This window comes from Gigantopelta aegis, chromosome 10 (genome assembly GCF_016097555.1).
Source record: "Gigantopelta aegis isolate Gae_Host chromosome 10, Gae_host_genome, whole genome shotgun sequence".
NCBI lineage: Eukaryota > Metazoa > Mollusca > Gastropoda > Neomphalida > Peltospiridae > Gigantopelta > Gigantopelta aegis.
The window spans coordinates 11,466,435-11,478,224 of NC_054708.1; the positions used below are offsets into that span (position 1 = coordinate 11,466,435).

The window sequence follows — 11,790 nt, forward strand, 5'->3', positions numbered from 1 at the left end:
CGTAGCCCAGTGGTGAAGTACTTGCTTGATGCGCGGTCAGTCTGGGGTCGATCCTCGTCGGTTGACCCATTGGGCTATTTCTCGTTCTAGCCAGTGCATCACGACTGGTATATCAAAGGACGTGGTATGTGCTACTAATGGTAAAATGTCTCGAAGACAGTGACTATATGTTAGAATTACCAAACGTTTGACATCCAGCAGCAGATGATTAATAAATCAATGTGTTCTAGTGCTGTCGTTAAACAAAGCAAACTTTACTCTGCTTATTTCACTCTATTACATTTTAACTTTATCCAGATGTGTTATAGGTTCGCAGATTAACCAAACTCAGTGTCTATTTTAAGTGTTTAAAACTAGGGTCCGCCACTTTAACGAGAACTCGGTGTTTTAATTGTCATTTTGATATAGTCCTACAACACCATCTAGCCAAACCTGAACCTACACTAATACATACGAGATACACCTACTGCTTTTATCAATTAATACTTTCAAAGATATGGGGCCGAATTTACGAAGGCTGTTTTTTCTTAAACGCAGGTGTTTAAACATTGTAAATGTATGTAGCTACACACGTGTGAAACAAAAATAGTCTTCGTAAATTCAGTCCATGTTGATTAGAAAGACCACAATATCGTGTTTAAGTCATACAGGCATCCAAAACAAAATCAACGTCTTTTCTGTTCTGAATAAAAAGTATCGCATTAAAACAGAGCTGTTTCAGTAATACTCGTTTGGAATAGACTGGAGATCTGTTTGAATTATTAGTATTTAATCAGTTCAAACATGAAATATTTGAGTGCATGCCATGATTTAAAATGTCTCTAAATGTTTGTTATTATTTTATAAATATATACATTAAGTTATGGATTACATTTGTTGTAGTGGTGTTATAAAGGGCGTCCACTAACAGTAGCTAATGGGAAGAAAGGGAGGAAATGGTTTATTTACCGGCGCACTCAACACATTTTATTTACGGTTATCTGGCGTCAGACATATGGTTAAGGACCACACAGATATTGATGGAGGAAACCCGTTTTCGAGTCTGGGTTCGCACCCTAGTACCGGCTCCCACTCATAGCGAGTTTTAACAACTCAATGGGTGTAAGGCCGCTACACCGACTTCTCTCTCACTAACCACGAACAAACTAACTACTAACCCTCTGTCCTGGGCAGACAGCCCATATAGCGTGTGTGTAAGTGTGTGTGTGTGTGTGTGTGTGTGTGTGTGTGTGTGTGTGTGTGTGCCCAGGACAGCGTTCTTGATCCTTAATTGGATATAAGAACGAAAATAAGTGAATAAAATGGTTCGAAACTCGTCACAGGACAAACAAACTACTAGTATATTAACACGACCAAATACTATAGTATTTATCTGTTTTTGAATCCACCTGTAGAGCGCTAACGGTCCTACTTCTTATTGTGTCTAACTGTCTGCCTCTTTTAATCAAGATTAACAACATTTGTAATATACATAATGCACACATTTATTAACAAATAATAAACAGAATTGGAAGTAGCTTGTAACCTTGTAGTACTTAAACGGACGCCATGTTGACATGGTGGGTTCTCGTGCTATTGAATTTACTTTCCTTTGCTTGTTTGATGTTCTTTTTTCCATGACTGACATTCTAGACAAATTACAAACTCTAAAGTTGCAGTTTCCTTTGCCTTGACTGTGTTTACCCGGCTTTAATGAATTTTGTCGTTGCTTTGCCATCAGTGCTAAAAGTATTTGCCCCGAGGAAGCCGATATTGTTATGGCCCGGGCCCTGTCAAGATATACATTGTTATAGCACCTTTCATCTCGGCAAGTCGACACCTGACTACCATGCGGATTATTCTCTGTCACATTTGAACGTCATCTTCTGTAGCCAGAATCAAGGGCAGATAATAAGAAGAAAACATTCCTCGATTGACAAGCGTTATTTCCCATTGTCACCGTGTTCAATGTGCGGGAACCGAATACACAGCAATGATACAGGCACAAATTGACGATTTTACTCAGATGGCTTCTAATGCAGTGTTGTTTAAACACAGAGAGCAAATCGTGGGAACAAGATAATCGCCATCTTGGTCACCCTTGGACCCTAAAGATAAATAACTCTCGGCGTTTAGGTAATTAGTATTACCATTCATCCAAACATCCGTTTCGACACTGTAGTCTTGCCCTCTGTACCGGCCTTGGTGATGCAGTGGTTAAGCCATCGGACATAAGGCTGGTAGGTACTAGGTTCGCAGCCCTGTACCGGCTGCCACCCAGAGCAAGTTTTAACGACTCAGTGGGCAGGTATATGACCACTACACTGACCTTTCTCTAACAATTAACTCACTGTCCTGGACAGACAACCCAGATCACTGAAAATAAGTATAAATGAATGAATTAACGCCCTACAGTGTGGACATAACTGTTAGAACGCCCGTCTAACACGTGGTTTTGCTGAGAATCCAAGTCCTCAGTGAGTCCTCTAGACGATGATGCATTCTTCTTCTTACCTTGTTAATCCTTTACCTGATTCATCTCTGTCCTTCTGTCCGTTCGTCAATATGTCTGTCCGTCTGTATGTCCCACGTATGATTTTGCGGACTATTTGTTTTTTCGCAAAACCTCCATATACTGAGTTGAAATTGTGTGTATAGCTTTATCATGTACTGTTACAGATCAAGTTTGATTTTCATTACGATTTACCTATTTTTGAAAGAGTTATTGCCCCTGAGCATAAGAAATACGAACATTTGTTTCCCAGGCTCTTTTTTTCTTAGGCAATGCAAAAATATGTTTTCCCATCCTTTTTTCACAATACCTGCATATATTGAGCTTACATTTTGTGTAAAGCTTGTACAGAAATGAGATATACAGATACTCATTTTAGCCATTTTTAAAAATCATTATTAAAAAATGGCGGTCCTGTCAGTTGATAAAAAATTCTGTCACACACACACACATATCAAAACTCATACTCGACAATGTGTCTGGGCGATGGTTTTACAATAATTGGTTAAATGATGTAAATTACAAACCATTACTATTCGCAGTTGACATGACAGAAACACGGTAGAAGCATTAAGGGAGATTCGCGAACATCATCAACGCTTTTCACTTGGACAAGCCCTTTGTTGCGCTCTTTCCGATTCTCTGGTATTAATTTCCAACTTAATATTATATCGCTCTTTGAATGAGCGCACAGCGTTTGATATCTGCCTGCGAGATCCAGCTACGTGCAACGGGACCATCATAACTTCGACAGGCGTGCAAATGGCCCCCGCTGGCCTTGTCGGGACCTCAAATCACCACGACCGAGGCGTAACGACGTGCAGAGAAAACAGTGTTGTCATGCCTTACTTCTGTGATTGTTATTCCGCAGCCAGTAATTAAAGCATTAATGTGGAAAGTTATGAAGTAAATCTTGACGATTTTATTTTAATTTCCTGCAATAGCAGCGTGATGGTGTATACCTTGTCGTTCTCGTTTCACGGAATAACAATGCAGCATGGTTAATGCATTAGTCACTGAGAAGTCGAAAGGGACAATGGAGATTTTTGGAATTAAGGATATTCAATGGAATACTTCACTGACGATATGGGACATCATCCATTTTTGTAACACGACCGAATCGTTCGCTGTAGTTATAATTATTGAATACCGGTATTCCAATACTTGGACCATTTTTATATTAAAGCAAAATTTAAGAAATAAATTTCTTGTCATAGACCATGTCTTGATACGATGCATTAGAGCAGCTCAAAAATACGACCTACATATTTTATTGTGACTGTGTCTGGTTATCTCCCCTATTTCATTATCTATTTTGCTCTATTTCTTGATGTACTTTGCTAATTATATTTGTATTGTCTCGACACATTCCTGATAAGGGCTTCTCAGCCAAATGTCTTGACCATGGACGTTCGGGTTCTGGTTGCAGTTTATGGGTGTTTAATTAGTACCAGTAAAAATAATCAATATATATATAGAACAACACAACTCGTTCCATGGAGTGGTTCTAACAAAACACCCATGATAAACTCCAGGACCTGAACGCCCGCGATCTTGACAACGCACTCTTCTTATGTTTCGACGACTTTCGTTGAAACCAGTGCACCACAACTGGTCAAATGTAATGGTATATGCTTTCCTGTCTGTGGGAAAGTGCATAATTATAAAGATCCCTTGCTGCTAATGAAAACATATAGCGGGTTTCTTTTGATGACTACGGTTTATTTGACGACACACGCAACACATTTTATTTACGGTTAGATGACTACGAGTCAGAATTATCAAAATGTTTGACATCCAATAGCCGATGATTGATTAATCAATGTGTTCTAGTGGTGTCGTTAAACAAAACAAACTTCAACTTTCGCTGAACGCTAGCTCTCTTTCATTTCAGCTTGAAACTTAGATCTGGCAGGTAGTCAATTATTTTGATTGATTTTATTTTATGCATTAATTTTTCTGTTGCACCATCTGTTGTTCATCTTTAAGTTTAGTAAATTGGTAAACTTGTCATTAATCCTTTTGTTGTTTAGATAATAAATTATGTTAGTGGCGGATCCAGAAAACCTATTCAGGGGTCCTAATGACATGTGGTCTATGTTTCCGAAGGGATTCCTCGGATTCTCCAACGTAAAAATGAAAACATTAAATTAAAATATAACTACACGCAAAATTTGTGGCGGGGGGGGGGGGGGGGGGGCTCAGGCCGACTTAAATCCGTCACTGTATGTGTTCAATCAAATGTATCGATCACTAATTTTTTCCTGGATTTCGTGCACGCCGTCACCCATCGGCCTCAAAATTTAAAATGTTGATTTAAAGGGACAGACCCTAGTTTTTAAGGACTAAGAATTAATTTTCACCTTGACTCTAGTTTCAACCCGTTATAATGGATACTAAGTTTGATTAATTAACAAACCTGTAACAAATTTGGATACAACAGAGTAAAACAGGAGTCTGTGATGTTGAAATACCCTTAAAACATAGACTAAAACGCGACTCCGTAACAGTTACTTTTCAGACGCTTCCATTTTGCCCAACAGATCTTCCACAACCATGGAATGATGAACAAGCCAATCTACAGATCAGCATGTCTGTCCCACAGTTGGCTTCAGCAGACTCCCAAAACGACCTGGTCAAACGGTCACTGGCAATGGCTATGATCAGTGACCGGTACCCAGAAGAATCTTGGATCCATGCATACACTGATGGTTCGTCAACAAATGCTGTGGCCAATGGAGGGGCAGGCATATTTATCAAGCTCCCTTCAAGAAATACCCTAACTGCAAAAGTACCAACCGGCACCCACAGTTCCAACTACAATGCAGAAACCCATGCACTTATTCAGGCTGCTACAATGATCAAGGATGCAAAAGAAGACTGTCAACAAGTTGTCTTCCTCACAGATGCTCTCTCAGTCCTACAAGCCTTGCAAGGGGAAAAACTTCCTCACCTGAATGAAGCCATGCAAGAGGTAGCAAAGGAAAGACGAGTAGCTCTACAGTGGATCCCAGCACATTGTGGGATTCCAGGAAATGAGGAAGCAGACAGGCTAGCCAAGCTAGGAGCTAATCATGTACAGCCCAGCAACAACATTAGCTTCTCAGAGAAGAAAACCTTGATAAAGGCAGCCAACAGACCCAGGACAGAACAAGATGATTACCACCTTCTCAGTCGCTTGGAACAAGTAACTCTGTTGAGACTCCGGACAGGCCACAACCGACTGAATGCTCACATGTTCAGAAAGTTTAAACTTGCAGCAACACCAACCTGCAGTTGTGGCCTGGAAGACCAAACAGCAGAACACATCTTACAGGCGTGTCCAATTCATCAAGACCTGAGACAAGCTGAGTGGCCAATCGAAACTGCCATACACACCAAACTCTATGGAAAGAGAGGCGAACTGGAAAAAACAGCTCATTTTATCTTACAGACTGGACTATTGGTCTAAATTGTGAAAGAGAAAAAAAAAAAAAAAAGACGCACGTGCGTTTCTAAAAATACGAAAAATGCATTTTGTGGTATTAGAAACACTAGGATAACCAGAAACTCTTCGGTTGTACGAAAATGGATACACTAAACAATAAAATATAAGTAATGTTTGATTCCCGTGATCATAAACGACTCTAATAGTGAAAATATGCCTCAGTGTTTAAAAACTAGGGTATGTCCCTTTAATATCTTTACGGAAATTACCAAATGTATCCGTGTCCTTGATCTCATTGCCACCACGGGTGCGGTGTTATCATCGTGCTGTTAATAGTTCCATTATAAAGCCATTAAGAGCTTATCAAAGGCAATACAACTTTCATAAAACACTTTCTCGGATTTCTTCTTTAAACTTGATCCAGATGTGATTCCTCGCATTATTACCTGGTTTTAAAAATCTGGACATCACGGCTTACGCCTTTGTAATGGTATATCTTTATAGGTTCACGCGTATGCATTAACACAAAGAAATATGTCTTAAAACAGAATAAACTGATTTATTTTGTGCCTGGTGCATTTTGTAAACGATATGTTGAAGCGTATCGTATATCAGGCATCTTTTCTGGCGAGTCCCTCGTTAATAGGTACTATCCGTTTTTATTACAGAGTTCGTGTTTGTAAAATCTGTTTGTTGCCAAAACAGCCGAAGATTAAACAATGTAGGGTATTGGGTCATACCTTGTCCAATATGACTAAACACCGTCTCAGTAAAACATTTATTTTGCTGTTTTGTTTTGTTTGGTTTTTTTTTTTTTTTTTTTTAGGTTGGTTTTTTGTTGTTGTTTTTTGTTGGGTTTTTTGGAGGGTGGGAGTGGTGGGGTGGTTAAGAATTCCAGTTTGGCTTGACATCAAAAAGAAAAAAACAAACATCTTTTTCTATTTTTTTAAATTGTGAAAATACTGGTCAAGACTAAAGAGCATATACAATACTCGCCTATGGTGAACAACATTGACGGTGTTTCCCAAAACATTGGTTCTATTCATTTTACGTGACGACAAACTGGAATTAATGACAAATAAAACAAAACAAAAAACAAACAATAAACCTAAAAAAAGAAAATAAATTAATTAATTAATTTAAAAAAATAAATATATATATTTTTAAATCCTGTAACGAGGTATAGTGGGGCATTAAAAAGAATCAGGACACATTACTATAGGGATTCCTCACCAGTACACAAAGTGCACTTTTGAACTATAAATTGCATTTTTCTTATATTTTAGTTCAACAACTGTGTTCTTCCTTTCCGACCAGGTCCTACCATGGGATGTCACTAACCAAATATGAAGCTCAGTGGTAGACGGCTCCTTCGTGAGGCGATGGGTTCCAGGATCGATTACCTTCAGTAGACTATCATGTCTATGGGCAACTGCATATAAAACGAGTCTGTGCTTTTAGAAGGAATAGCCTATGTTGCGTCTGTAGGTTCAAGCCCTGTCTCTCGATCAAGTGTCAAAAGGACCATATACTATTATGAGACACCAAACAGCCATAGTCGAGGTATTGCTAGACAAATATACCTCGCCGTTTAAGGGAAGCTACCACACTGGCTCCCCAACACTCCCCTGAGAATAGTTCAAAGAGAATCATTTTGTATCCCCTGCTCAATTTGTTAATATCTTACGTGACTTTTCATAATTTAAGATAGAGGAGTAATTAATCACTCCGCTCACTTTGTTTCACGACGAAGTCTGAACAAATAATCCTTTGCTTTACCGTCTCACGTGATACCTTTTCTTTCCCATCTCACGTGTTACCTTTTTTATCATCTCACACGATACCTTTCCTTTACCGTCTCGCTTGATATTTTCCCTGTACCATCTCACGTGATACTTTCCCTTTACAATCTCACGTGATACCTTCCCTTTACCTTCTCACGTGATACATCCCCTTTACCATTTCACGTGATACCTTCCCTTTACCATCTCACGTGATACCTTTCCTATCCTATCTCACGTGTTACCTTTTTATCATCTCAAACGATACCTTTCCTTTACCATCTAACGTGATACTTTCCCTTTACCAGCTCACGTGATACCTTTCCTTTACCATCTAACGTGATACTTTCCCTTTACCAGCTCACGTGATATTTTCCCTTTACCATCTCACGTGATACTTTCCCATTATCATATCACGTGATACCTTTCCTTTACCGTCTCGCGTAATACCTTTCCTTTACCATCTCACGTGATACTTTACCATTACCATATCACGTGATACTTTTTCTTTACCATCTCGCGTGATACATTTCCTTTACCGTCTCACGTGATACTTTTTCTTCACCATCTCACGTGATAGGCCTACCTTTAATTTACCATCTCACCATCTCACGTGATACGGGACACAAGTTAGACATGGCCGCTGTGGTAGTTGCTGTAATCTTTAAGAATTCCGGTAGGTTTGTCGAGTCCATACCTCACCACCAAACACAGTTACCGTCTACCGCGGGTCACAGGTCACTTCCGTGAAATAAATCTCGTGCCTGGGAATGAGCGCGCGGACTCCCCATGCTCGTGTCTGTCCGTATGTGTCCTCATTATCGCCCGCCGGAGATAAAACACTAAACCCAGAGACTTCTCAAATCCTAATTCAGCAATTAGCCACCTCATTTAGGTGCGTAAACATGATTTAACGTCTTTCAGAGTGCTCGCCTATCGCTGTAGTGCAGGGCCGATCACACGAGAGCACGACTTCGTGTTAATTGTATTTTAGCGTTTTGGTTTTAATCTTTTCACGGTCTACGACAATAATTAATTGGTTTTCGTCATGTGGTATTCAGGTAATGTGTTCTCTTAAGCTTGGTCAGGTGAGGGTTTGGTGTCCATGGCAGACGTACCTGAAACTTTGGTAGGTATGGACTTGTAAATTACTAAGGGGGATAACTCTGTGAAATCGTTTCATGGTCTACGACAATAATTAATTAGTTTTGGTCAAGTGGTATTGAGGTAATTTTGTTCTTAAGCTTGGCAGTGATCTTCGGCCTGGTAAACGTTTGGTGTCCATAGAAGACGTACCTGAACCTTGAACTTGCAAATTATTAAGGGGAATAACTATGTGAAAACTGAAAGAAAAAGAAAAAAGAAACTCAGAATAAAAAAGGTTACAAACCCGTTATTCTGCACGAATATCTGTGGATTATAAGTCGCCTGTCCTTTAAGGAATACATCATTTGTCTCCACATAAATGCATTCAATACAATACAATCATAAATACAAACATAAACTACAACTGTACATCATTATCGACACAGAACTACTTTCCAGGAATCCATAATACTATTTATAACGCAATTTCATTGAGGATACCTCTACAAACACTGATTGTTGTTGTTGTTGTTGTTCATAATTCTGTAAAACTAACATAGAGGTTGTTGCTAGTCTGAGCACTCTTACAACTCGATTCTCGCCGTATGCAACTCATACGACCTGGTAGTGTTACTTGTTTATCTGAGTGCACCAGTTGTAAGTCGGGAGTGGGGGGGGGGGGGGGGGGGGGCAATTTACAACGCAACTGTCAAGTTGGACAACTCCATCGTGACAGTTGGTTGTATGAACCTAGCATTAGATTATATGGCGTCTAATCTATCGTAACTTTTTAAACGTGTTAATTATTGTTAATGGTATTCACTGATATACACTACTGGTATTTTTTCGTGTGGTTTTTTTTTTTCTTATTTCATAAGTCAAAATGTATTGAGTGCTTCTAAATAAAAAAATGTCTTCCTTCGTTAAAACGGAACACATGGACGTTAAACACAAGACTAACAACATTGGCCTAACGTGAGAGGATAATGCGAGGAAGTGCACGGACCGTGGTAAGACAATACCGACTGGCCTCGTGTGATTAATTCTAGGTGTTATCTGCCGGGGTCAGCCTCTCTCTCCTGCCGGCATTGTGGCCAACACGGCCAGGTATTCCTCAAGCCATTCGGTGCATATGTTTATTTTAGGCTTTAGCGGAAACATGTAATACATGGTGATGACAGCAATAATAGAAGGTGGTGCTAAAATCGTGAAACAACTTTAAAAAGATAAGTGGGAAAAAATACATAGGGTTGAATTGAAAAGTGGATAGCTCTGTCAACAAAAAATAAACAGTGTAAAGAGACTGGGTGAGGACAGGGTCTGGGATGTGAATATGGACAGCAAGAAGATAATATACAATCGGTTGTGATTCGGATAAATATAAAAGATTGACAACAACGACACGAAGGAAGAACTAAATCGTTAAACTGTTCAAAGACAACACGCAACAAATATTTGCGAAGCAGCTGTAGTCTATTCACGAATCGGTTGTTAAAACCGTTAATAAAGGCAGAGGATTTCTTTTATTGCCGCAGGGAGTTTTCCCCATTTACGGGATTACATCTGAAAGTCAATAATTACCTTTCACAATAACCATAATGTGTGTACAAAACATTATTCATTAATTAAATGGTGATGCTGAACAATTATTTTTGTTTTCCGTTTTAAATAAAATGTTATATTTCAAGTTCATTATTATACACTGCATTAGTTTAGTCAGTAATACGTAATAAACGTTAAAAGTAAAAGGAACAGAATTTGTTTCACCAGGCTTGTACGTCGACCATTGCTTGAAGAAGTTAATGTAACTTATTAAAAACTATACAAAATCGTATCTCTACACAACGAATTCTAAAGGTTGTTTTAACAAGGTTGTGAATGCTCCTATGAATCACTGCTGACCTACCACTAGTCTAAATTTTGGGCGAAATTAATCACTTCCCTCATATTTTTGTTCCTGGCGAGGTCAGTCACTGTTATAGTAAAAAAAAAAGAAAAAAGGATTTTATAATAATCGTGTATTTTAACTTTTTAGATTGTAGATCTGGGGGTTGTTTTTTCAGCCAATTATGAATAACCTATATAAGAAATATTATTTGGTACCTTGCATTTTACAATTTACACCAATGTAAGTTATGTAAGTCAGATCACTGTGTTATAAGGAAAATAAGTCTTTGTTTGTTGTTGTTTTTTAACTGGGGCCTTGGATGCTAGCGTCGTAGTCTCGAACCACCTGAGTAGACCCATTCTGTTAATTGGCAACTTACAAGTTATGCCAATGTAAATTATGTGTGTCGTTCTCAGATCACCATGTGTAAAATCAGTCCTTTATTTTTGGAACTAAAATGTTTTACTTCAAAGTACATGCGTCTGTTTTGTGTGACAACGTCCATAATTTCCGGTCCTTGACCATAAATGACCTCTAATCCCATTCGTGTGGTTGTAATTCGCTTTAAAAAAAACTAATACCAGTATCCCTGACGCATCATTTCCAGAGTGGTGGTTCTTGTTAACAGCGCCGCCTACCGGATCGGACAGATGCGACTTTCCAGAAGACCATTTAACATTAGTCACAGGTAGTTGGTGCTCGGTAATCATAGGTTTCGGACTGTACTTATGGCCTGGGAGCTCTTTATTTGCAAGATTAAGTTGATGTGGCCATGAAATTTGTCTGCCTATTATTCAGCCATTTTAGTTGTGAAATTTACCCAAGGCCTTCAGTGCATAATTGTCAGTGTTTATTTCACTAAAGTGAACCGCTTAATAAAGTCAGTAGTAATTTTCGTATAAAGAAGAATGGTCGCCCAGAAAGTGTCTTTCAGCTTAGTGAGTAATTTATGGCTGTCGAGGGCCTTTCTGCGTATGCTTAGCTATTTTCCGAGCCTAAATATTATTGGATTAAATTTAATGTATGCTAATGTAGCTCTAACATAATTTCGTGCATCTGCTGAGAAAAAAACAACAAAACAAAACTTGAATGGTCACATGGAAATTTGATTCGAGAC

The 11,790-nt window shown here is 38.9% G+C and overlaps 1 protein-coding gene across 1 annotated transcript; it reads left to right on the forward strand.

The window, feature by feature from the left end:
* Nucleotides 1–5,081: 5,081 nt before the first annotated feature.
* On the forward strand, nt 5,082–5,942 carry LOC121383479. The gene has a single exon (XM_041513552.1). The coding sequence runs from the start codon at nt 5,082–5,084 to the stop codon at nt 5,940–5,942; it is 861 nt and encodes a 286-aa protein (XP_041369486.1).
* Nucleotides 5,943–11,790: the final 5,848 nt, after the last annotated feature.

Excerpts from the sequence above, each read along its gene's own strand:
- LOC121383479 (XM_041513552.1), top strand. The coding sequence starts at position 5,082 with ATGTCTGTCCCACAGTTGGCTTCAGCAGACTCCCAAAACGACCTGGTC.